Source organism: Bos javanicus, chromosome 8 (assembly GCF_032452875.1).
Source record: "Bos javanicus breed banteng chromosome 8, ARS-OSU_banteng_1.0, whole genome shotgun sequence".
Lineage (NCBI taxonomy): Eukaryota > Metazoa > Chordata > Mammalia > Artiodactyla > Bovidae > Bos > Bos javanicus.
The window spans coordinates 70,837,867-70,864,093 of NC_083875.1; the positions used below are offsets into that span (position 1 = coordinate 70,837,867).

General features: G+C 51.1%; 2 protein-coding genes across 3 annotated transcripts; both read right to left on the bottom strand.

Annotated features, from left to right (window-relative positions):
• Positions 1 to 839: 839 nt before the first annotated feature.
• On the bottom strand, positions 840 to 16,831 carry LOC133252864 (liprin-alpha-1-like). The gene is made up of 9 exons (XM_061425841.1): positions 16,652 to 16,831; positions 14,591 to 14,737; positions 13,068 to 13,202; positions 11,789 to 11,872; positions 9,851 to 10,074; positions 7,810 to 8,041; positions 3,435 to 3,586; positions 2,412 to 2,587; positions 840 to 1,125 (listed from the first exon to the last, which is right to left on the bottom strand). The coding sequence occupies exons 1-9, from the start codon at positions 16,775 to 16,777 to the stop codon at positions 1,064 to 1,066; spliced, it is 1,338 nt and encodes a 445-aa protein (XP_061281825.1). The 5' UTR covers positions 16,778 to 16,831; the 3' UTR covers positions 840 to 1,063.
• LOC133252865 (liprin-alpha-1-like) lies at positions 16,825 to 20,730 on the bottom strand. 2 transcript variants are annotated; one of them, XM_061425842.1, is made up of 4 exons: positions 20,069 to 20,730; positions 18,909 to 19,010; positions 18,273 to 18,437; positions 16,825 to 17,178 (listed from the first exon to the last, which is right to left on the bottom strand). In XM_061425842.1, exons 1-4 carry the CDS (start codon positions 20,228 to 20,230, stop codon positions 16,825 to 16,827), a joined length of 783 nt encoding a protein of 260 aa, XP_061281826.1. In that variant the 5' UTR covers positions 20,231 to 20,730. The 2 variants fall into 2 exon arrangements, with proteins under 2 accessions (XP_061281826.1, XP_061281827.1); XM_061425843.1 differs by having other exon boundaries at positions 20,114 to 20,729.
• Positions 20,731 to 26,227: the final 5,497 nt, after the last annotated feature.

Below are 26,227 nucleotides of genomic sequence, written 5' to 3' on the forward strand. Positions count from 1 at the left end.
CCTCCCCCAGCATCAGGCCCTCCTCCAGCATCAGGGCCTCCCCCAGTATCAGGCCCTCCTCCAGCATCAGGCCCATAGTCCAGCATCAGGCCCTCCTCCAGCATCAGGCCCTCCCCCAGCATCAGGCCCTTCCCCAGCATCAGGCCTTAGTCCAGCATCAGGGCCTCCCCAAGCATCACACCCTCCTCCAGCATCAGGCCTTAGTCCAGCACCAGACGTTCCCCGACCATCAGACCCTAGTCCACCATCAGGCCCTCCTCCAGCATCAGGCCCTAGTCCAGCATCAGGCCCTCCCCCAGCATCAGGCGTGGCAGCCCCACTTGTCTGACACTCCTGAGCACACTTAGGCAGCCCCAGAGCAGCAGGACAATAGCTCTTGCAGGAGGTGCATCTTTAGCAATCACCTGCGGAGCAGCAGTAGCAGCTGGGGTCTGTTTCAGGCCAAGGAGAGGCAAAGGAGAGGCACTGGTGCCGAGGCAGTGGTGGGTGTGGGCACGTATCAAAGCTCTGCTTCCTCCCCGAGGGGGCTTTGCTCTCCAGCTCTCTCACGTGGTCACTCGAGGACCCCAGGGCTGTGTCCTTCCAGATTCACGGTCTCCTCGATATCTCAAGCCCAAGTCCTGAGTTGCATCCCAGTCCGGTGTGGCAGAGGGCTGGGAACACACAAGCTCAAGGGCTGAAAGGATCCCAGGGGAACAGTTGGGCCCCAGTGGGTGGCAGAGCAGGGGATGAGGGTGGCCGCCCACAGAGGGCCCCGCAGCAGCACTGGAAGGAGAGCAGGGGTGCCGTAGCTCACTTAGGAACATTGCCCGGCCTCAGCGCCCAGATGAGTCCTCGGGCCGTGTGAGTGGGCACTGCCTACCATGGCCTCAGTTTTCATTCCGGTTCCAACTGTCCCTCCAAGGGTTCCTCTTCCGAATGGCACATTTTCTTGATGTGGGTGAACGCATCCCTGCTTGTTTCTGTCAGCACTGTTGTCGGTCATCGTGTGTTTTCCTCTTTACAATCTGTGCTTGCTGCTCTTCCAGTTTAACTTAGGAGCAGCCCTTATTTTCTGCATTTCCTAGTTGTCAGCGTTCACTGGGGCTTTCCAGGTGGTTCTAGCGGTAAAGATCCTGCCTGCCACTGCAAGAGATAACGAGAGATGTGGGTTTGATCCCCCTGGAGGAGGGCATGGCAACCCACTCCAGTCTTCTTGCCTGGAGAATCCCATGGACAGAGGAGCTAGTGGGCTACAGTCCCTGGGGTCACAGAGAGTCAGACACGACTGAAGCAGTTCAGCACACACTCAGGTTTTAGTTCAGTCGCTCAGTTGTGTCCGACTCTTTGCCACTCCGCGGACTGCAGCACTCCAGGCTTTCCTGTAATTCACTATCTCCTGGAGTTTGCTCAAACTCATGTCCATCGAATCAGCGATGCCATAGAACCATCTCATTCTTGTTGCATCCACCAGAGAGGTGGCTGGGGCTCAGCAAAGTGCATGGTCCCACTGCATGGGTGTGAACCTGCCCTCACCACTCCCTAACCGCATGACCATCACTGTCTCCTCCTCTGTAAATCGGGAGGTGGCAGCACCTGTTTGGTAAGGGGCACACACAGCATCTGGTATATAATCAATGCACCATCCATCTCAGCGTTATATTTAGTAATAATAAGGACAGCATTTAATAATCTGCTCCTTTTTCTCTCTTCTCACTTAACTGTGCTCCAGACCACATCTGCTTTAGTTACCCCTATAAATCCCACACCCAGCACAAACAAGACACTCAACAAATCTCTGGCTGAAGAGGCAGGAACATATCCTGTCCTTAAGGAGATGAAGCCGAGTGAGATGGGGGCCTGATGATAACACTGTGTGATGAGGAGACGCCAGGAGGACCTGCGTGGCTGTGGGATGGAGTAGGGGGCATGGGCAGAACCCGTGATGAGCTCCTGGGGATGGGGAAAGTGGCAGGAAGGAGAGGTGCTGTTCCTTGTGGGGTGTCCACAGATTTTACCTCACCCCTCACTGATGAGCACTTAGGCCATTTCCAAACACTTGTCACTGTTCTGGAGGAAACAATCATTGCCCAGCTCCTACTCATTCGTAGAGTATGTTTCTAGCACTGCAGTATAAACATCTGCAATATTCGTTCCATGCTCTGTTCATCCACCCATCTGGCCAGCCATCTGTTCATCCATCCATCCACTCACTAATCCATCCATCCTTTAACTCTTAATTCTTCCATCCATCCACACATCCGTTCATCAACTGATCTGAACATCTCGGACCCTAAAGAAGACAGATGCCTCCTCTGCTTCTCCCAGGAGGACACCCAGCGTGAGTGACAGGGGCCTCATGGGGACAGCGGGAGAGACACAGAAGGGACATGCATGCAGACCCTCCTCCCTCTGAATGGTGAAGCACCCACCTGGTCCTAGCACCTCCTTGCCGGGGTGTCCAGGCCGGCCCTTCTCCTTCTTGCCAAACAAACGGCCGATGGAGGACTTGATGCCCTTCTTCTTTGGGGCTTTCTGAGGTGAGTCCTGGCTGCTGCTGCTGCTGCTGCTGGGGTTGCCCCCGGGGCCGTCCTGAGAGCCTGTCGAGCTTTGGGGAGAGAAAACAACCTTTAACCGGCACCCTTGTGCAAACACACACCCGTCCACAAGACCTACTGATAGAACGGGCCACCCAGCAACACCCGCGCCTCAACCTCGCAACAGACAGTGGAGTCTCCTTCACCAACCACACTCCACACGAGCAATGCAGGCTTCCGGCCACAAACAATGGCCCCGGGAAGCTGAGATTCTCTGCCTAGAGCTCTCCCCTGAGGAGGGCTTCACTCCAGACGAGCTGGTGCAGAGGGCTCTCCAACCCTCCCTCAGGGTCGCTGCTCGGCAGGTGACGACCCTCCCAGAGAAGGCGAGCTCCCCTGCTCTGGGCAGTTCCCCCCGCTTCCCGCAGGGTGACCGTCCCCGGCCGTGGCAGGAGAGTGACGATCACCGTGCAGGGCTGCTGGTCAGGTGACCACATGTGCCCTCCATCGAGTGCTGCCTGGCTCACAACGGGAGCTCAGCAGGTGGGGGTCTGAATGAGGACAGGGTCAGTCACAGGAGGTGACAGACAGTCTCCTGAGAGGAGACTCCTGAGAAAAAGGGAGGGACCCTCAAGAGCAAATCCAAGAGGCACGGAGCCGTAACCATCAGGAATGCACCCAGGCCGGGCAGAGCTCTAGCAAGAGCAGGAAGAAATCTCCCACAGGAGTCAATACGTAGAGACGGATGTTTTCTAAAATCACTGAGGTCACTGAGCTCTTCTACCCCAGCACCTGAAGTTCACCACTAAACACAGGCACTGAATCCAGTGGGATTCCTTTACAATCATCCCTGCAACTCTTTGAAGACAAGAGGCGCAGGGCTCCTGAGACTGACGACGAGGCGCGCAGGCCCCTTACTTGCGGGCGTCCCTGATGTCCTCGTAGCTGGCTCTGTGCGGTGACCCCCTGTCCAGCCGGTCTAGCCGAAGGAACCGCAGCAAGGCGGGGGTCGAGGCTTCACATTTGATGGCGGTCTTGTCATCTTGTACCTCTTCCGGTAAAGGTGGCAGCTGAGCGAGTGAGGTAAGTGTGAAATTGGCTAACGATAGACTATGTCGAAAAAGGCAATCACACAGGCTTTACATTATAACCAGAAACTTATTGGAAAACATAGTAGCGATGCTATCCGCCAAGTACAAAAAAATGTGTTGTTCTAGCTTAATGCCATCTTAAAGGACTGTCTTGTTCAAGAGAAGCGGGGCCGTGGGGCAGCGAGAACACCCTACTGAGTGCACAGATCCTGGCCTGGAGCCTCCCTGCAGCCTGGCTCCACTCTCCCTTGAATCCAGCGACCAGATGGCCCTGCCAGGCAGGACAGCGGAGCCACGCCAGCACTGTGAACCCTGCATGGCATGAACTGCCCTGATGAAAGGACTGTGTTCATCGCCAGATGCTGCTCAGGAGCACCACTAGCAACAGTAAGAAACCTCTCAGCAAAGCCGTCCAGACCTTTCTATTTGAAGGAGAAAAGGAAACAGCTTGTACCACCACCCAAGATCATGTTTAGTGATGATGCAGGTTACTGAACCCATGACAACAAGTGAAGTATAGAAAAGGTACCTAACCCCTGCATGCGAACACCACGTGTCTGGCTCGTCTTTCTCAGAAACATACAGACTGGGGGCTACACACTGAAGTGCTTACACGCAGTTTGAGTGTAATTTGCTCACTGTGGTTTACATAAAGTAAACTGCTGCTGCTAAGTCACTTCAGTCGTGTCCGACTCTGTGTGACCCCATAGACGGCAGCCCACCAGGCTCCCCCGTCCCTGGGATTCTCCAGGCAAGAACATTGGAGTGGGTTGCCATTTCCTCCTCCAATGCATGAAAGTGAAAAGTGAAAGTGAAGTCGCTCAGTCGAGTCCGGCTCGTAGCGACCCCATGTACTGCAGCCTACCAGGCTCCTCCGTCCTAGGTCTTCACTAAGAACTGATTTGTTTCAACCTAGAGGGGTGGGATGGGGAGGGAGATGGGAGGGAGGGTCTAAAGGGAAGGGACGTATGTGTACCTATGGATGGTTCATGTTGAGGTTTGACAGAAAACAATAAAGTTCTGTAAAGCAATTATCCTTCAATTAAAAAAGAAACTAATTAAAAAAAAATGATCTCGCCTGGACTCCCAGCTTTTCTGCTGATCCTGGGTCTGAAGACAGGAAACACAGTGGTGGCAACAGTCTGGGGAACAGATTAACCCCTTCGGGGTCCAGACAGGTCTCACTATACATTTGCTACTGGGTGTGCGAGCCTGGGCACGGTGCCCGGCCTCTCTAAGCCTCAGTGTCCATGTCTGCTGAATGGGGATAACAGCAGCCTGGACCTCACCTGGGTGTCTGCGGGATTAGATGACAGACTCGGAAAGCATTTGACACGGTGCCTGGCGCACAGAGTCTCCTGCACACTGCTACCCACCATCATTAAATTGGCTTCCTCCAAATCTAACATCTATGGCTCTGAGTCAGTCATTTGTTTTAAAAAAACTCTAAGCGGAGATTCCATGGTAGTCCAGACATTAGGACTTGGCACTTTCACTGCCGGGACACCGGTCTGATCCCTGGTTGGGGAACTAAGATCCCATAAGCTGTGCAGCATGGCCAAAAAAATAAGTAAAGAAAATTTTAAAAATAATAAATAATACTATGTCTACTATAAATAAGCATGAGATGATTAGAAGGCAAACAAGTGGGATATAGGCAAACTGTTACAATCGTCCCAACGAGTGACCTATTTCCGACAGAACCATCAACATATTTTAAGTGGTGGGTGAGTTTCATTACTTCCATTAAAATGTCAGTTCTTCACCAGTACATAACCACACAGTGTTCATTCACATAAAATGATAAGGACTCTCTAATACTTCACAGAGAAACAAAGGCATGCTAAATTACTAAATAGTTTACCTTTCAACAATGCTTCCTTAAATCACTAGGCTGATAGATGCATGCAAAGAAAGGAAGAGAAACCAGATGTATTGTGACTTTGAAGCTAAAACTTCAAGAATCGGCATAGACAAACACAGTATAGCCAAAATGATGGCAAACATAGAAGTGAGATGAAGATTTAGACAACGTGTAACTAGAAACAGAACATTTTTTTTGACGACAGAAGTTAAATAAGCTATTCAAGATTTACTAGAGAAACACTATAAATTATTACTCAGGAAGATACAGTTCTATTACAACATCATGATTTATTAAAGCACAGCATTCTCTACAATAAAGGGCCTTAACAGTTGTCTATTCTCAGCCAAACTTCTCTATAAGTTAGTTTCTCTTAATAAAAAAGATGTCATACTTTAAAATAGTGATTTAACTGATGAGGAAGTTACCATAATACCTATTTTAACACTGAACAAATCTAACCACCTATTGGATATTAATGTAAAATGCTTACCTAGAATTTGATGTAAAATTTCTCAAAATAAATTTATTAAAGTAGGTTCCCTGTGAAAATATGTAAGAATGGAAGCTAGCATAATAGCAGGTGCAGTCTTTACATTTTATTCACCATAGAAGATAGTTTTTTAAAGAGTCTAGTCGAAACATTAACTGTGCAAAAGCTGATGAGATTTATAGTCTTAAATACAAGCACCAAAATAGAAAGGATATTGTGTCAAAAGTCCATTAATTCTACACTTAAGGAGATCATTTCTATAGGTAAGGATAATCTCATTTATGAATTACACATGATATGTAGTTGAGGATCCATCTACATTATGCTTGTAAATGCATAGTGATAGGCTAATTCAAACTTACTGCTCTGGGGGGAAAACACCATTTAATGAGACATGAAGACAAAGCACAAACCCGACTAAGTGCACCCACAACACTGCTATGACCAGAGCAGGTGGGAGGACGGGGAAGGGGAGATGGATGGGTAAACTACAGCCTGGGGGGCGAGGGGGGCAGTGGTGGGAAGCTGGGGTCTGGATTGACAACCACTAAGCAGACAACAGGATGAGCCAGGAAATCAAAACCAATGATGAAAGCAGACACACCGTCAGAGAACTCCAACAACAGGACAAAATATACAGAACTGTTCTTCTACAAATACTCGGAAGGAAATCAAGCATGAAACCACAGAGAAATCGTCAAAGAATTTTAAATATCAACTAATTAGCCAAAGATGCAAATTAGAAAAACAGTGTCTCCAAAGACCACAAAATGGACTAGTTACCACTTCACATGCCGCTAAAATGATTCACAGTTAATTTAATTATATGCTGACTAACAATGCAGCTAACATGAAATGGGTGGTAACAACAAAAAAAGGGATAATACAAGTGCAGTGACAAAGCAGAGTGCTGTAAACATGATTTCATGGGGTAAACAGCAATGCACTCACAACACCTAAGCTAAACATGGAAGAAAGCTGGAACACGTGCTTTAGAGCTGCACACTCTGTCACCAAAAGCCCTAGGTCGTCATCCTGTTTTCAGACTCGGAAGAGTGAAGAAGCCCGACCTCTTCCCTGGGGCCCTGGGGCACCGGGCTTTTAACCTGGTTTCACACGCAGAGCTGGCCTGAGCGCGCGGCCAGGCCCATCAGCAAGCAGACCAGTGTAGATTCTTGGTTTGGTTCCCGCCGCATGCCCTGCACCCTGCAGCCAGGCATCCCCAGTGGGAAATGTGCCGCCCGGTTTCCACGTGCAGTGAGAGCTGCCTACGGTTACTCTCACGAAGCGGTCTGCTCCCTGAGAACAGCAACTTCCTGCAGCTGCTGTGTCCAGCACAGGCCAGGCCCAGCGTTACAGAGGCAGGCTCTAGCTGAGTTCATGATGACGTGCTAAGCCGGTGGTCCAAATATCAAGACTAATTTGTCGCTGTGCGATTATGGAATGGTGGTCCAAATATCAAGACTAATTTGTCACTGTGTGATTATGGAATGATTTCGCTCAGTTGTGTCCGACTCTTTGCGACCCCATGGACAGTGGCCTACCAGGGTCCGCGGTCCATGGGATTTTCCAGGCAAGAATACTGGAGTGGGCTGCCATTTCCTTCTCCAGGGCATCTTCCCAACCCAGGGATCGAACCCAGGTCTCCTGCATTGCAGACAGATGTTTTACCGTCTGAGCCACTAGGGAAGCCCGATGAAAGACTAGGCAGTTTTAAAAATCTTAGACCTCTGAGCGTAGCAAATGTACCTGACTTTCTTCTGGGTAAAAAGAGAAAAAACAAACAAACAAAAGAAAAGTAGTGTGCTCGGGGAGGGACGCGGCAGGGAGGAGGCCGACACATACCAGAGTCATGATGCCCAGCTTGTCTACCTTCCGCGCCAGGCTGTGCCGCCTCCTTCGGGGCTTGGAGCACCCTCTGCTGGGCGGGCAGGAGCCGGCATGCGAGGAGGTGGCATTCAGGTTGAGGGAGTTCAAGGATTTAAAACGACGAAGGTTGCTTGAGTTCCCCATGCCCACCCTGCTCTCAATCCCCTCGGCCCGCTGCTCCGTGTTCTCCTTCTTTTCTTGGATCAACCTAAAATAGAAGAAAATCATCACCTGCCTTTGTCAGCAGAGGAATGTGTCTGGACAACAAATTTGGGCTTGCATTCTGTGTCACGATTAGCAAATTCCACGAACAGTTGCTCAATTAACATCTCAGCAAAAAGGTTCAACTTTCCCTCTTTGGAATAGTCTCAAACTTAGAATAATTTATCATTGAGTCTTACAAAGTGGCCCCTGATCATTCACGTTTGATTTGACTTATTTACTCTACCATTCTGATGGGGTCTGGGTGGCGACTCTCTCCGTGTAAGGAGATACCTGAAGTTGACAACCTTTACCTTCCCTGCTCTCAGGGCAGAGATGCACGTCAGTGCCTCAAGTCTTTTCCACTGGGAATCAGGAACTCTGTATAACCAAAACAGCGACTCACGAGCAAGCTAGAGTTTCTAAACACGAGTCTCCAGACCAGATGAAGTGCTGAAGTGATCTTTTAATTTTTTTTTTAAGGTTGTATATGTACAAACGCATCACTTGAAGTTTTCCACCAGCTTTGTGTGAGTTTCTGGATTCATGTCAATGTGCTGCATTAACCTAGAATTCAGTTACTGCTCTTCTCCCCTAATGTGTCGTGGATGATTTTATATACAGGTTAAATACATGATTATGCAAATAAAATGCTTTTCAAATTAAAATACAAGATCCTTACAGGTAGTAAACTCTCCAGTTTCACTTCTACTTATACATCTTGAAAGTTTTTCAGTGTTGACAAGTTGATGGACAGAATTTACCATTTACATCAAGTCAACTTGTTGCATAAGGAAAAATCACTTTTACCTGACAACTTGCTGTAAAAATAAAAATATTAATATATAACCATTCCAAATTTCCTATGGGGATGCAAAAGACAGTCTTTCTGAGCTTGTCTGTGCTCAAACACGGCCCATAAAGCAGTCTGTCTCGGCGTCAAAAGTGCAGGTAGCACATCTGTGTTTGCTGGTTGTGGCGTTCACCCCTGCCTTTTGCCCGAGCCCCCCGCACTCGACCGGCAGGAACGGGCACCTCGGCCAGGGCTGACGGGACGAGAACAATCTGAGCAGCAGCTCTGCCAGGCCCTGTGCAGGGCCACCGGCCTGCGGCCACTCTGAACGTGGACTCGGGACAGGAGGCACAGGTGCACGGGTGTGGCACCAGGCAGGCCTCGGGGCCCCCAGCCACCCGGCTGCACCCAGACCCAAGGCCCCCTGCTCCCCACGAGGCGGGCCTTTGGGTTCTATCCTGTTTTGTAAACTGTTAGAACTGCCAAGACTGTGTCTAAAGAAAACATTTTATATATACTGATGAGATGAGAAAAACTCAAACACATGTCCTGAGAGTGACATACAGTAACATATCACTATCTTACAACAAGCCAATCTTCACACTGTATTAAGTTAAAAAGGAAATGCAGATCTGAGTGGGAATTTGCCAACCCCAGAACCCCAGCTTTTCTGTTCCAGGTGGCTTTTCACCAGAACGTGGGAGGCTCCGAGGGACACATGAGGACGAACCCTCAGTGCCAGAGGGTGCACGGGCCGCAGGGGACACCACCTCGGCCACTCACCCAGCTTGGGGCCCAGAGCTGAGGGGGGGACACCCCACAACGACAGAGTGCTGACACCACACGTTGGACAGAATGCCCTGGCTGACTGAGCTCTATAATCAAGGGCAATCTCAGAACGGAAACTTCTTGAAGCAGACCTGAAGTCAGTTTTCTTACTATGGAACACTCAGCCTTCTCTAAGCAGAAGACAGCTCTTCAGAGAAACTGAGTTTCCGGGGAGTTGGTCTCAGGCGCACCCACCGGATCTCTTCGTTGATCTTGTCCAGCTGCTCCTGAATCATCACGGCCAGAGTCTCGGCATCGGCCTGCCCGCTGGGCGACAGCAGAGCAGCCGAGCTGAAGAGGGTGACCCCGTCGCCCTCGCCGTCAGACGTGCCCTCGTCACTCTCGAACGCCTGGGCCACGTTGGCTAGCACGCTGGCTTGCCGCCCGTGCTCCCGGTCCTGATCCTTCAGGGGCTGCACCTGGGCACGAGAGGACCACGTCTCGTCAGCGACATTCTGGGCAGCTCAAGTCTGTCAGGAACTGAACACAATTTTACATGGAAGCCCTGACTTTGGACAAATGGGCCATGCTTATGAGACACTGCCATCTCTTAAGCGAGCAGAACTGAAGAAACAGGCAGGAGGAGAATCCAGTTCCGAGATGGCCCGGTGACACTCAGGTCTTAGTGTGGACGGAAGGCAATCCTATGAGGTTATTCACAAGGGTGGGCTGATGGAGTCAGAGACAAAAACCGAACATTAAAAAAATACATCCATGCTTCCGTCAGCCAGGCTGAAGGAAAATTAGAAAAAAATCCTTCAGCTCCCCAGCCGCTGGGTCCCCCTCAGCAGTCATCACTGGTACTAGTTCACCGGGAAGTGCCGTCCTCGCGGGTTCCCAGCCCTCCGTTTCCCAGGCTGGTCTGAACACGCACAGACAGGAGCGAGCAGGGGCAGCCAGGGGACGGGAGGGCCAGCCCCTCTGCGGCTCTCCTCTCGGGGCACAGGCCCTCGGGCTGTTCTGGGGATGGCCCCTCACACCGCGAGGGCGGCTCTGTCATCTGAGACGCACGGGAGAGTGCCTGCTGGGCCCCGTGCCGCCCTCCCGCTCTCACACCTCACACCCTTCTCTCCACAAGTCTCCCCCCACTGCCCCACTCTCACCCAGGTCCTGCCTTGATTTCCCAGACATGACCTCAAAGCAACCGAGGGGCAGCCTCAAGGTGCTGGCCTGCCGGCTCCCTATCCCCCGTGGCCAGTACCCTCGCCCTCTGTCTTTGTCACGACCCCTCCCCAGGGCTCGGCCACCCCTTTTTGAGCCCACGGAAATAAAACCTGTCACAGCTTCCCCAATAAGGCATCGGCATTCCAATATTTTTAAAGCAAAACAAAACTTGACTTTGAATTGGCTTAGTCATAAACAGCATCCCAATCTCAACAGCCTCTGAGTAGCAGTTCTGAAAGTAAGGAAGTGCATCCCTGATTGTGAGAACTTGACCTCTCTGCCTCAGCAGGGAGGGAGCCTCACTGCAGGTCTCATGATGGGAGTCAGAACCACAGCCCCCTGGGAGCCTGAGTGTGAGGCTCTGCAGTCAGCCCCAAGAACACAGGTATGGTGGGGACAGTACTGACACTTGAGGCTGGACCTGGGATCCCCACTCCATTTCCTGAATGGTCTGTATCACCATGTGGCCAACCCTTCTGGGAAACCTCTCTCAGGACTCTCTGATGCGAGCCCCCACCATCGCCCATTCCTGACGGGCCTTCTGTCACAACGGAACTACGGTTCTCCTCCTGCATAGGAGCAGCCATTCTACACACACACACCATGTTTGGACCAGCAGTCGGGCATGTGGGACTCCAGTGACACGTCCGAGGCAAACACCTCCACACCTGGGCACCAATGAGCCTCGGGCTGGCATCCTGGGGTTTGTCTGAGGGGCACTCGTAAGGTCCAACTGTATCCTGAGCAGCTCCCCGGCCTGGCTGTTCAGAGCAACAAGCAGCCTCTTTGAACGTGGGGACCCCCTGGCCCCAGCCTACAGGCGACCACATCTGGCCCTGCTCCCGAGGTTGGGTGCCTGGATCAGCAGACAGGGCTACACACACACACTCGATGGCAGAGACGGGAGCGGCGGCCCCCGCCCAAGCCGCATCTCTGGCCCAGACACGGCCTCCCCATCAGCACACGCACCCACAGCAGCTCCTTGTTCTTCTCCTCCAGTTGGGCCTCCATCTGGCGCAGCCTCTCCTTGATGTTACGGTGTCTCTCTTCCACCTGTCGGCCAAGAACAGCGTCAGCTCCTCTCGCAACGACCCTGTCCTGACGCAAGCCGGCTATGCTCTGCGCAGACCACTGGCCCCGGGTTCGTGGGGGGCACGCCTGCACGCCTGCTCAAGCAGCCAGCGCGGCTTCGCGTGTGACACGTGGGTGACGGAGGATGCTGGTGACCGGCTCGTGAGAGGAGACGTGCTCGCCCCCGCCCCGGGCCCCACACCCGCAGCCGCTGCACCCCCTCCTCAGACTGCCTGTGCTGAGCCAGCGCGGGCAGGGCAGTGGCAAGCACGGGACTCACAAGAACACACGTTCTACCTTCCTAAGCTGGGAGGTAAGTTCCAACAGTTTAGCCTCCTTAGTGACAGAGCTTCCGGAAGACCAAAGTTCAGACTACAAGGCCGACCCAGGACAGACAGCAGAGATGTCAGGGGAGAGAAGAAACCAACCCTTGAGAGGAAGATCACAGGCAGAAGGGTGCCCCCTGGCGGCTGTTAGTGACCCTGCTCTGGCTGGGTTTGCGAGCACCTGACACCACCGGCCTCCTGCGACTGGCCGGCCCCTCAGCCGCTCACTGAGCTCCCGGCAACGCTCCGGACAGCCGCGCCCGCACAGGCCCACCTCTCCATGCCCAGCCAGTACCCACCAACAGTGCGGGGCCACACCTTTCCCATCAGAGGGACGAGGTGGCTGGCTGGCTATGGGGACCATGCCCCCAGCAGCGCCACGTCTCCGGGACGTGGCCTCTCAGCCGCGGGCTCCCGGGGACTGCAAGCTGGGAGTGGGGCCCCGGGTCTGCACCGTGCCCCGCTGTGACTTACTCAACAATGTATGAATAAAGACTTAAAACTGTGTTCATTACAGAGCTATTTTGGCCATCTCTTAAACGAGAATGGGATTTTTCTAGCTCTCTATCCTGCTAGGCTTTGAGTTGCTGACTGAACTCTGAGCAGCAGTGACTCGGAGCTGAAGTATCCTGGGGACACACAGAACACGGGACAAAACTGGAGGGAAGTTAATGGAACGATGACACGGGAGCGGGGACTGTCTGACACTCAGGGCGCGCTCCCATCCCAGCCGGGCAGCACGCCCCCCGCGTCTGCGCTCCTTTGTGGACTGAGCAGCACGGGGAGGGGCACGGTGGGACAGCATGGAACAGGCCCTCCCCCGCCCGCCCCCCAGGGACCCAGAGCAGCACCTTGGAGAGCGCAGCCACCAGCTGAGCCAGCTCAGCCTCCACTTCAGGCAGCGTCTCCGCCCTCAGCAGCGTCTGCTGCAGCTTTTGCTCCTCCAGCTCCAGGTGCTCCTGCAACGGTCGGTTTTCATCCTCCTCCTACAAAGGGAGAGCAGAGCATCCAAACAGGCCAAGTGGTGTAGCCTCTGCTGTTTTTAGTAAGCTGAGACAAAACCTAAATGCACGTCTCTACTGCATTAGTTCTGTTTCGCGAGCTGCGTCAAGGTAATTTTTCTCTCAGTGTTCCTGGGCTTGGTCTCAGTGGGCAGAACACCTCCTGCCAGAGTATTTGCTTTTCCTAAACGTCCCCAAAGAAGTCTTAAAAAAAAAATTCTTATATATTAAAGAAGATCAGTTATCTGTAGAAGCGTATTCATTCTTATTGACAAGTTAAGGGAATAAGGGTTCAGTACTGACCCTTCTTAAAACATCACCAGAATCATCATTTGAAGGGAACCCTACCGACCGCAGATGGCCACGGGCTTGTAAGCCAAAACATGGCTTTCATCTCCTCTGAAACAAAGATCTGATCAGAGTGTGCCTGGTGAAATGCCAGTCAACTAATATTTGTAAATGCACGATTATTCTTTTAACAGATCTTCTTACTCTGAAAAACTTTCAATGTAGAACATTTAGACAGATTCTTTTTTGAAAAGGAAAAAAATTAAATTATCTATACGCTCGGGTTCCTGAGAGGTTAGCATTTGTTTCTAAGCAGCTTTCTTATGCTTTCTCTGTGTGTATTACTCTATGTACATACATAAACAATATGATATGCTTTAAAACTCTCCGAAAACAAAAGCATATGGTACGTAGTATTTTCTGATCTGCCTTTTACAGCCATTATTTTGTATATCGTAATGTTCTTAATTAGCATTCCACATCATAAATTTCAATGGCTTTCTAGTATTCTATTTTTGTGGTGGGGCCAATGATACACTTTGTCACACACCAGACTGACTCACTTTGTTTTGGAGAAGCCAGATTTGGTTTTCCTGGGTAAGTCCTGATTATCTGAGATGACATGGGAACAGGAGCGAGTAAAGCTCACCCAACCATAGGAAGTACCAACCCTAATCAGACTGGAGCTCTAACCCTGCCTTTTGACCCCAGTTCCCAACAGGCAGCCAGCTGCCATGAAGTTCCCTGCTGCTCTCTGCTCTTTCAGGAAAAATGCTAACAAGCCAACAGATTCAAGTAAAACAAAAGCGTCAGGAGTGGAATTCCACAACATGGTTAAACCAAATCCCAAATCATTCAAACCTGTAAGTTGCAGTCACCCTCAATTTTTAAACATTGGATTTCCTTTCAGTACAGTTGATTTATCATGATGTACATCCACACTTTTGAACACAGTATTTTCGGGTCATAAGAACTTTACACTGGGACTTGATTTCCAACATGGGAGTCACATAAAAAGGTCTTTACCTTCCTTCTTCAGTATTCACTACTATAAAAGTCAGACACAGGTCAGTAAAGGCCATTACCTGTCGATGCAGAGAATCCTTATTTGCGATTTCCTTTTCAGGTTTATCATCAAGGTCATGCACAGAGGAGGCTTCGCGCTGTGCGGTGAGGTAGCGTTTCTCAAGTGTCGTGATTCTCTTCTCCACGTCCTCCTTCTGGGCCATGGCCTACACCGGGCATTACAGAGGAGAAAAGTAAGTCATTATCGTGGAATACTCCAGCACACTTAAGAGTAAAAATGCTGGACTAAATCCTAACTTTCAAATCAAACATAAAATTAGCATCCTCAAAATTAAACTCCTAGACATGGCAGTTTTCTTAGACGTGAGCAAAAACGCGCCTACCTCAAATGTCACATTTGCCATGATGGCACCCATCTGTCTTAATGTCTGTCTGGCCACTCGATTTACCAAGCTTCTTTTCTACATAATAAACCCAAACAGCAAACAAAAAGTACACTAAACTACCCTGTCATTGCAAGAATTCCAGGAGGGAAGGGATCTGGCATGAAATGAGGACCTCTGTCTCCTACACCATACAGGCGGGCTTGACCCAGAACACGGAGGGACCTTCAACAGATCCAACAGGGAGCTCTGAGGCTCATTTCCTCAGGTAAAATTTGGAAAAAATCTCATGCAATTTCCTCAAAATTAAAGTAAGAATATCAATGAGTGGAAACAGAAGTCAAAGTGTAACACAACTGGAAGCAGCCTTCTCAAGCCTAGTTCTTGTAAAGCAGAGTTACACCACATGTCTGAAACGCTCACACCAGGACCAGAACTTGCTGCTGGTGCAACTCCCGTCTGCCAGCTCAAAATCCATTTCAGGTCCCTCCGTAGTCACTAAGTAACCAGTGTTGTCCTAACATTAAAAGTGAAAGGTCTTAAAAACGCTTTTTCCAGAATTCTCTACATATTAAACTCTGCCACCTAATCTCCTCCTATTGCCAGAGTAATGTGAACAGGTTATACAAATATGTGCAAATACTTCTGTTTTGAGTTCTCACACAGAATTACTCACACCAAGCTACTAAACAAGTACACCTGCTGGAACACATGTTGGAGGGGTTCTCTCTGAGACGGTCTCACGGTGGAGGGGTGGGGCAGGGTGGGCACTGTCTGCCTGTGTACAAAGGAAAGCTGAGGCTCACAGGAGGAGGCCTGAGCTCCCAGCACTCTTCTGTTTTCACAATGACTGTTAGGTAGTGTCTCATAAATCATGACACCCGCAGACATGACCACCAGAAACATCATGATTCTACATGGTTACACAGCACGGGCCTGAGGATCTGAGGGTGAGCAAAGGCCACTCGTCTTGTCTGACCGCCGGTGTCACTGTCACACATCCCTTCAAGGAGCGGAACCTCAGAAAACTAGAGAAGATGGCCAGGCAAGCTGCCTCAGCAGAGCCCACACAGCATGCTCCCATCTCTCCGAGAGAACGGGCTCCACAGACGTCACCAGACTCGCCTGAGTGAATCAGAAGGAAATTTCAGCATCATCGGGAATACATTCAACAGGCAGGTAGGGGGATGAACTGGGAGACTGGGGTTGACACATACACTACTGATACTGTGCATAAAGTCAACAATGAGTAAGGACCTACTGTACAGCACAGGGAGCTCTACTCAGTGCTCTGTGGTGAAGTTAATGGGTAGGAAGTCTAAAAAAGAAGGAGATATGTGTGTGTACATATATATATATATATATGATTGATTCACTTTGCTGTACAGCAGAAATTGACACAGCAGTGTAAAGCAACTATACAAATCAATGAATGAACGGATGAAGGAATTTTTAAAAAGGAACACACTAGGCCCCCTAGAACTTGTAGGAACGAGCAGTCCACACCCAGGGTGCAGCACAGCGCTAGGGCTGCCCTTATGTTGGTCCACTGCAATGGACCGTCTGGACCAGGCCTCTTCTACCCCGAGACCTCGACGCAGAGGCAGGGAGGCCACCAGTCGTGGTCTCGCCACAGCTCTGCTCTTGCTCACGCAGCCATCCCAAGGCTGAGACCACCGGGAGAACAAGGGACCCACATTCCACCTCAGGACGACAGACACGTCCACCGTCACTCACTTCTCGGACGTCCCGCTGTAGTTTCACGTTTACTTCCTCGGACCTGAGGAGATCCTTCCTGGCCGTGTCCAAGTCCTCCTCCAGCTCTGTCACCTGCGCAGAGAGGGCTGCCAGGAGCTCCTTCATCTGGCTCTGATCTCGCAACTGGTTGTTTATGATTTCCTGGAGCTGGATCACCCGAGCCAGAGAGCCGTCGCGGGTTCTCTAAGGGGGAAAGGAAGCCTTAGACAGCCTTGTTTTGGGAGGGAGGGAACACAGCACTTCCGGGCAACTGGTGAGGTCAAAACTGCCTTCTGCGCTCTGGAGCTCACACGACCCTCACAGTCACACAGAACTACATGGTGCTTTGGTGAGAGGTCCCAACAGCCCCGCACAGACTGGATGGTAAGACGAGAACCAGACAGGGAGTGAGACTGAGGACTTGCCTTTCCATTGGCACTTGGCATGTTTTCTTGCTTGGGATTTACATCAAGCACCCCATCCATCAGTATCTTTTCCGGGTTTTTCTTCTCTTTAAGAATCATCAGCTAAAATCAAAAGTTTGAATCAGAATAAAGAAATTAGTAAAGACAGCAAAACTCCATTTGGAAAAACTCAACTCAAAACTGAAAATACAGCATAAAAAGAAAATACATGGTGATGCTATCCATCCCAAAGACAACCAGGTGATTAGAGTCAGAATTTGTCTTCTATTGGACAAAAGGGTACTTAAGAGATTCTGCAGCTCTGAGCCACAAGTCTAGTTTACTAGTCATTAAAATAACCCAAGTGGGAGGGTCCTCAATCAGAAAGATAAATAACATCTGACGTCCACTACAGCCTTCATAGTTTTTTTTAAATGAAAGGATACAAATGACAAACCCTTCACTGAAATTACACGATGACTGATCAAACTTCTCTCTTTATGTGTGGCACCTAATTCTTCTTCTAACAAACTACACCTTTCAAGTGCTCCTCGTAATCACTCTCAACTGAAATAAAAGGGGCCGAGTCACTGTGTGTTGAAGTGTGTATATACTTCAGTGCACTTCTTAGTGTACACTCACCCCAACACACGGCTGCTGTAACAGAAGACATTTAATGCATCTCTTTGACCTTAATGTCAAGAAGTTCTGCTTATTAACAGCTTTAAATTCTAAGTTAGAGAGGAAAAAAAATGTTCCTAAACTAATTCTATTACCTAGTTTTTAATTGCAAATTGATATACAGAATATAATAAATCTTGAGACATTTATGCCAACTAATACTTTTTACCTGGGGCTTCCCAGGTGGATCAGTGGTAAAGAATCCGCCTGCCAATGCAAGAGGGCAGGTTCGATCCTTGGGTCGGGTAGATCCCCTGGAGTAGAAGATGGCCACCCACTCCAGTATTCTTGCCTGGGAAGTCCCAGGGAGAGAGGAGCGTGGTGGGCTACAGTCCACAGGGTCGCAAAGACTTGGACATGACTGAGCATGTACACAGGCAACACTTTTTAACCATATAAAATTCTGACTTCTTACAGAAAAAATGTATTTACAAGAATTCAAGAAGCTCAAAAGTCAACTAGTTACATAAATACATGCATCATCCACCTAACAAGGCAGCAAGTGTACAAATCCAGGACGGCCGGGTGGCTGGTACCTTCTCGTCCAGGGCCTTGTGGTGCTCAAATAGTGATTTCAGTGCCTTGAGCACCTCCACCTCGCTCTTCATGCCAGCTGGGGACCGCGCCTGCTGCTTGCCCATCGTCATCCGGAGCGATGGCACATATTGGGAAACCAGGCATTCTAGGTGTTCCAGCAGCAGCTGCAGGGCAGGGCCAAAGGAGCACCTTCAACCTCATACTTGAATTCAGGGCCGATAACTCCTCTCAGCCTCACGCTAACACCAAAACCATGCTAAGGCAAGTCAGAATCCTGCCAGTTCAGTCTAAAGTTAGAGTGGACTTCCCCAGTGGCCTAGTAGTTAAGACTCCACACTTCTGCAGGGGTCCTGAGTTTTAATCCCTGTTCGGGGAACTAAGACCTCACACACACTGTAGCATGGACAAAAATGTAAGTTAAGAGAACTCCCCCCTCAAATGTACTAAAATTATATTAGCTCTCATCATAAATTTGAAGCAAAGTATGAGAACCCCGATCGGATCCACCCCGGTCTGCTCAGTGGGAAGATGTGAAAAATGACTTGAAAACCAGACAGAGTTTAAAGACAGCAACACGGAACCCAGTGGTGACCCCCGCAGGGCAACTGTCAACACGTGAGAATCCCCCTACTGACCCTGGTGTTGTTCCTTTCGGCTCTCATTTCGGCTATCTCTTTTTCTCTTGCTAGAAGCTGCTCTCGGCATGCACTGAGTTCTTCCGTAGGGGATGCCAACTCCTAGAAAACAGTTAAATGAGTAAGTAACTAAATGCAAACACAAATTAAAAAGAGAGCGAGACTGAAGACTGACCCTGTCAAGTCTCTCCAGGCTCCACACAGAGGGTCTCCCTGCCCCTCCGGAGAAGAGGGGTCCGCTGACCCCAAGACCACACAGACCACCACAACTCAGACCGGCCTTTAGCCTCCACCTCGACCTGGCAGGCATGCGGCAGGGGAGAACCCGGAATCCAAGCCTGCCTTCTCAAGACCCAGGGAAGTCTGAGAAACTTTCCTAAACATAAACCTAACAACAAAGTGGACAAAGAGGTTCTTAAACGACACACAGACCAGTGACCTAGAACCACTGGGGAGAGGGCAGAAGAAAGGGAAGATCTACAAGGCCACCAGGCTTTGGAGTGTTCCTCTGGGAAAAAGGCTGATGGCACCCCACAGCCATCTGTTAGCCTGACTCCACTGAAGTCACCCAGTCATTCAACAAACTGGTTAAAAGGTTAAATTCATGTTTTATGTATTTTATCACAATTTTCGTGCACGCGGTGCCATCCACGTGGTGAACTTGCTCAAACTGAACCACACGGCATCTTTCATTCTTCTATTTTTCCTCGCACACATAAAAAAATCCTGGGCTGCATATCCCCTACTACACACTGAGTATTCAGCACCTAGAACACTGCCCAACACTTGTAAGAGGCATGTAGTAGACATGTGAAGCTATGAGGGTGTATGTTATACATGTAAGCAGTAGGTAGCCATCATTAAAATACTGGACACACTGTTCCGTGCTTTGTAAGATGGGAGATGATAAGGGGCTTAGCCTTTCTGCTTCAAGGACTGACTCTATAGCTCAATCCACGTGCCCCAGTGACTCCTCCAGCCAGCGTTTCCCTTCTGGTGGGGCCCCCGGCCATCCTCCACGCAGCACCTGCACAACCACTTACAAGGTCAACCTGCTGGGGTCGATCCTGCCCAGAAGGCCAAAACGCCCTGGCTGGCAGGGACCCCCGGCAGGGCCCACAACCATGCTAACAAAATGAAACACAGCCCCAGTGCTTCACCGGGTAAGGGCCAATCCGATGGGCACAGCCCCCCGCTGCTCTCACGTCAGTCCACTCCGCTTCCAGAACTTGGGCCGAGGCCGAGGTCTTCCTTGTCTTGGCCTTCGCCTTGGGGTTGCAGCACTGGAAAAGTGCCCATAGGCGGGCCCTTCTGCGACCCATCCTCGCGGATGGGGGCAGTCCCCCACTCGGGGGCAACTGCTGTTTCACGGTCAGATAGCTCAGCACCGGAGCTATCACCACTGATCTCACACTACGACCACCACTATTCACACTACGACCACTGCTCTCACACACACCGCTCTCAGACACCACTCTCGCACACAACGCTCTCACACACCACTCTCACACACACCGCTTTCACACTATGACCATCAGCACTGCTGTCTCTAGAAGAAATGGCACGAAGGCTCTGCCTCCAGCATGTCTCCCAGGAGCCCGGAACCTGGAACCCACTCAGTCACAAGGGGCTTCCATGGTGACAGGGGGGCTGGGCTCAAGCCCACCATCAGGGGTGCAGAGAGGGGGGAGGGGCTGCCAAAAAGATGTCAGGTGAGTGTGGTGTGTGGGAGAAGGAAAGCCATGCCCACAGCTCAGGCCCACCGTCAAACATAACCCTGCAAGGATACTGGTTCACAGTCGAACCAAATAGTATAAACTGCTTCAGAAACCACCACCACTAGGAATGAGCATGTCTTCTAAGTGGGCTTCTGCCTCCTTCACCCCCCAAACAAGCCTCCAGTGAGGCTACTGAAAGGGCACCCCTGAACTCAAGGGTGTCCCCAGAACCCACTCAGGTGAGGAGGACTCAGCGTGCTAGCTGCCCCTCATTCTCACCCTGAGCTCGGTCCTCCGTGACTGACTCCCTCACTCAAGCTCAGCAAGGGCTTGACCAACCTTGCTCCAGGCACTTAAAATGAACCCACAGTGGGTACAGGAGTTCCGTCCATCTGCTGCAAACTCGCCCTCTTAACTTCGACCCTGGGATGCCAGACAACTCTGCCCCATGGGGGCTGCACGGTCGAGGTTCAGGGGTGTCCCTGCCTCGAGCCGCGACAGCCAGCGCCTCCCAGACCCCGCCAGGTGCTGCCCCTCCCTCTGCGCCCGAGTCTCCCACCCCCTCTCCTGGCCCCACTCCCAGCCTCGTGGCTCTCCACTCACCAGGGCACAGGCCACACTGCTCCTGGCTCAGCCGGGGCCTCTGCTGTCACTTGAGGACCTCGGTCCCCAGGGTGCTTGGGGCCCTATATCCACCCATCTCAGCAATTACAGACTCTGGGAGGGACAGAGTACAGTTTGGGGTCCCACCCGCAGTTCACCCTGAACACATTCTCTTTTTGTTTCGCTTTATCTGCTGGAGTTCTCTGAGATCTTTTTCAAACCTCAACTGTTGCTTTCAAAAAGACTGTAAAATCATTGTGCTCAACTTTAAGAATAAAATCTTCATTTTCAACCTTAAAGTCAAACTGGAGGGAAGACTAAAAGCAGTCATTTTTACAAACTGAAAAAGAAAACACACACGTGACCACGTCACAGAATACAGTTCACGCAACCCCTGGCTCTTCAGCCTTCTCCTTGACCACCAGCCCGTCATCACAAGGCCTGCCCTGGGCCGTCAGGGGCAGGGGAAGAGGGCAGACCGGCTCCTCTGTCCCCAGGCCACATGGGCCGCTTGCTCCACCTTCTTCCCAAGTTCAAGTGGCGCTGACACAGCCCGGGGAAGCTGGGGATTCTGATCAGAAACACAACCGTGGGTACTAAGCGAGGACCTCTGGTTCTTGTTTTCCCCGGTATCAAAGATGATCAATATAATTACTGTGAATTTTACGTGTGGCTTCAGATGAGAGAAGACACCCAGGGCCTCCCCACTTGCAGTTACAGACACAGGCAGCTTGTGGGTCAGCCTACCAAGAGCTACAGAAGCTAAATACATTTTAAAAAGAGGTCCTTAAGCAGCCACAATCCAAGATTTCAAAAAAGCCCAGTGAGGGAGCTGGACACTGAGAGGGCCACTCCTTCCCTTGGGGCATCTGAACAAAGCTGACTCTGGGAAGAAAAGGCAGGGAAAAAGTCAAGCAGAGGGTACTGGCTAACACAGCTCTGGATGGTTCCTTGGGCTGGGAAGACAAAAATTCGAGCTCAGGCCTGACAAGTCAGTCCGGATGTTAGAGACTAAGCTCCCCAAGAAAAGGGAGGCACAGAAAACATACCCAACACTCTGCCCAAACTGGCTGATCACTGAGTATCAATCACCTCGTGGTGCTTGGGAGACAGATGGTGGGCTTCAGGACTTGGCGAGAAGGGGGTGGGGGAGGCCACGGGAAGCACCCCAGGCTTCCAGACGGACACGCTGGAGGGCTCCTCCCTGCGGTCAGGGGGAAGGTGGGTGAAGGCTGCTGAGACTCAGCTTACAAGGACACCCCAGCCTCAAGTCACTCAGGCCCTGAGTGAACAGACAGCTCTGTCCCCACTAGAGGTCTGCCTCAGAGGAACCTCTGGAGAAGACAGCATCACCAGAAACTCTAGGGTTTTCCATAGATAATGCCCAACATGCAACCAAAAAAAGCAAAAAGGGTGTAACAACAAACAGGAAAGAGGAAAAGAACTGAAACAGATCCAGAGGTATCAGATGTATATCAGCACATCAGAGGTATGCCAGAGGTATCAGATGCAAACTTCACCAGTTCAAAAATATACTTGACAAAAGGAAAAACGTCTGAGAATCAAAACCGATTCTAGAACTTTCAAATAACAGTGACTGAATTTAAGAACTCAGTCTCTGGGCTTAACATCAAATTGGACGTAGCTGCAGAGAGGATCAGTGAACTGAAGGATAGATAGGTTAAAAATATATATATAAGAAGGAAAAAAGTATAGAATATATTGAAGGAGCCTGTTGTTAAACTACATTGTTAAAAACTATAAATGGGGCCCCTCATGGTAGAGAAAAGACAGAAAGGGGAATAAGAAATGCCTCCAGGGGCTGAAACTAAAGAGCCTCTTAATGAAAGTGAAAGAGGAGAGTGAAAAAGCTGGCATAAAACTCAACATTCAAAAAATGAAGATCATGGCATCCAGCTCCATCTGCTGCTGCTGCTGCTGCTGCTGCAAGTTGCTTCAGTTGTGTCGACAGCAGCCCAGCAGGCTCCCCCGTCCCTGAGATTCTCCAGGCAAGAACACCGGAGTGGGTTGCCATTTCCTTCTCCAATGCATGAAAGTGAAAAGTGAAAGTGAAGTCACTCAGTCGTGTCCGACTCTTAGAGACCCCAGGGACTGTAGCCCACCAGGCTCCTCCATCCATGGGATTCTTCAGGCAAGAGTACTGGAATGGGGTGCCATTGCCTTCTCCATGGATTATAAGAACATTAAAGATACACACACACAGAGTTAACTGTGTGAGGCGATGCATATGTTGGGCAATCATTCCATGATTCTATGGGCATCAAGTCATCACAATGTAGACCTGAAATACACAAAAACTGTATCTGTCAGTGACTCCTTAGTGAAGCTAGGGTTCTAAAATCAGGGCCTGGCACCTTATAGCTGGCAGGTGTGGGAACTCGGGTTCATGTGCAGGCTGTACACACTCTTAATCACAGGTGAGACCTGAAGCAACCAAGCAACTCTCCATTTTTCTTTTTCTGTTTTTCTCTGCTCCGCTTGCCATTTGTGTTTAACAGATTCCCAGTATGGAGTGAGCAGTGTCAATGCAGCAATAATGTTCCCCATCTAAGGCAGGAGCATGTAACACCAGCAGACTTCCCAATTGCCCCGAGAGTAACTGGGGTGCTGCATCACAAAAAAAAGACAAAGAAACACAACATTCCCCGAGACAGAGCTGCCCGACGGCAGTGGAGACTATGGTCCACCAGATGTCCCAAGGGAACTCCCAGGGGCTAGGAGCCCATGCTGGGCACCCCCAGCTTGAGGCCACACTTGCCTTTCTGCCATTCTGAAGGTCCTGGGAGAAGAAAGCCAGGCCATGGAAGGGGGATGGTGTGGCTGGCCTGTGGGACTCAGGGCAGGACTGACTTGGGTCTGTGCTGGGCTCCACATCCAGTCACCACTCTTGGAGTGTACAAAGTTCTTGGGATCATTGTAGGTTTCTGGCAAAAAGCAATGGAGCCAAAGTCACTTAGGATGGTTTTTAAGGAAAAAACCTCACTGAAGATTCACTCAGTGCCAGCCTCGGCCCCTACTGAGGTGCAGACTCCTGGTCATCCAAGGCTGTGCCCACAGCCCACCATGGCAAGGGGAGCCTCCCGGACACCGGGTGACACATGGCGTTCTTCCCCCACTTTGAGTGAAGGGCTGCACCCCTGTGGATGAACCTGGCTCACCCCTCCACCTCTGATGCTGAGGCCCCCGTGACTCCCACGACCAGAGGATTCAGCCTCTCCCGGGGCCCCCGTGTCACTGCACAGGCCTTGTCCATGTGGCCCCAGCAGGCAGGGTGAGTCCTGTGCAGAGCCTCCCAGCTTGTTGGCCTCGCTGCACACACTGGGGCCGTGCACGAGCACCGCGTGTCCACTGAACGAGTGGATGAGGGCCTCTAACAATGACAGTGATGACGACGAGGAGGAAAAGGTGAAGGGGCTAAGATCCAAGTGTCAGTCCCTGATTCAGGCATCTGTGCGTATTAACGCATTTAACCTCATGACAAGGTTGTGTGTCTCTGTGTGTGGGGCGGGGGGCTGGTCCTGCCACTGTTCTCACCTTGGAGCCGGCAAGTTCACTCTCAGTATCCAGGGGTGGCTGCAGCCACTGGCCACAGACTGGACAGCTTTAACACAAACTCATTCGCCCCCAGGTCTGGAGTCAGAAACCTGTGATCAAGGTGTGGGCAGGGCTCAGCTCCCTCCAGAGGCTCCAGGGGAGGGTCCCTCTGGCCTGGTCCAGCTCTTGGGGGACCCCAGGCCTCCCTGGGCTTGTGGCCACATCACCCCGACCTCTGCATCCATCTGCATCCACCCCTGGGTGGCTCTGTGCTTCAAATCATTCCCTCTTCTCTTCCAAGCATATCCGTCATTGGATTTAGGGTCCTCATGCGTCCCGGGTGATCTGGTGCAGTGATCAGTAACTTACTTCCTGCCGAGACTTTTCATTGGAATAAGGTCACCTTTGCGGGCTACAGAAGGATGGATGGTTTCGGGGCCACCACTCAGCCCACCATACTGGTCATGAAGCCCCCGGGCAGAGCCTCACTGGGCTTGGTGCAGGGAGCTTCAAAGAAGCAGGGCTCCAGGACTTCAGCCCTAAGGCTGCCTCAAGAAGATAGTTAGGATCAGGACACTCAGGCACAGGGACCAAATGAGCAGGGCTCCAAGGTGTGCTGGGGGTGTGGCGCTCACCTGCAGGGAGCCTGGAGCCTGACATGACGGCCTGGGGCCGGGGGACACAGCGCATGGTTTGGGAATGGACACATCCCAGCATGGACGAAGGGAGGCAGGCATGGCCACTCAGGCCAGGGGAGCCCAGATCTTCCTGCTGCCCTCAAGGGGCAGGTCAGATGGGCACAGGAGGGAGCCGTGGTTTAAACGACCTGGGTCGGAGTCCCGGTCTGCTGCTGTGTTGTCTCTGGGGAGTGACTCAGCCTCTCAGAGACCACCTATTGCTCCTCTGCAAATCTTTGCCATTTGTGACTTGCTTCACAGTTGGGGGGAGATCTTGGTGCTCTCAGCAACCCCGCCCACCCCGTGGCTGGGGCTATGCCACCTCTCCATGACCTTGAGGCCACTAAGACTACCACTGCACAGACTCTCTTTGCAAAGAAGCTGGAAGCTGCTTCCCCTACCATAGGAAGCCCTGTGGCACTGAGACAAGAAGCAGCAATGCCTCTAGCCTGGGGGCTCCTGGCGCGGGGATGACCACATGGGGCCCTGGGAATGACCGTGGATGGCCCCACACGGCCAACCCCGTCTTTCCTGTTACAGCTCCCGTTTCTTTCTGTGTGCTCTGTTCAGCCACATGCAAAGACCCAAAATATATTCCTCCGAGTCCATGGAGATTTCTCTCGACACTAGTCACGAAGCAGTGCCCAGGCCACATCCCTGGGAAAACACGCTCAGCTGTTTACGTGAGCGACAGAGTCCCTCCCAGAAAAACATCTGGCAGGATCGGGACAGGGTCGTGGGACTCAGTGGACACATGGGATGTCCT

Coding starts and splice junctions, on each gene's coding strand:
- LOC133252864 (XM_061425841.1), bottom strand. CDS start 16,777: ATGAAGGAGCTCCTGGCAGCCCTCTCTGCGCAGGTGACAGAGCTGGAG. Junction 10,075..11,788: donor AGAACAAGGAGCTGCTGTGG/GTGCGTGTGCTG, acceptor TCTCGTGCCCAG/GTGCAGCCCCTGAAGGATCA. Junction 3,587..7,809: donor AGCTGGGCATCATGACTCTG/GTATGTGTCGGC, acceptor TCACTCGCTCAG/CTGCCACCTTTACCGGAAGA.
- LOC133252865 (XM_061425842.1), bottom strand. CDS start 20,230: ATGGGTCGCAGAAGGGCCCGCCTATGGGCACTTTTCCAGTGCTGCAAC. Junction 19,011..20,068: donor ATCGGATTGGCCCTTACCCG/GTGAAGCACTGG, acceptor ACTGTTTTCTAG/GAGTTGGCATCCCCTACGGA. Junction 17,179..18,272: donor ACAAGGCCCTGGACGAGAAG/GTACCAGCCACC, acceptor TTTTGATTTTAG/CTGATGATTCTTAAAGAGAA.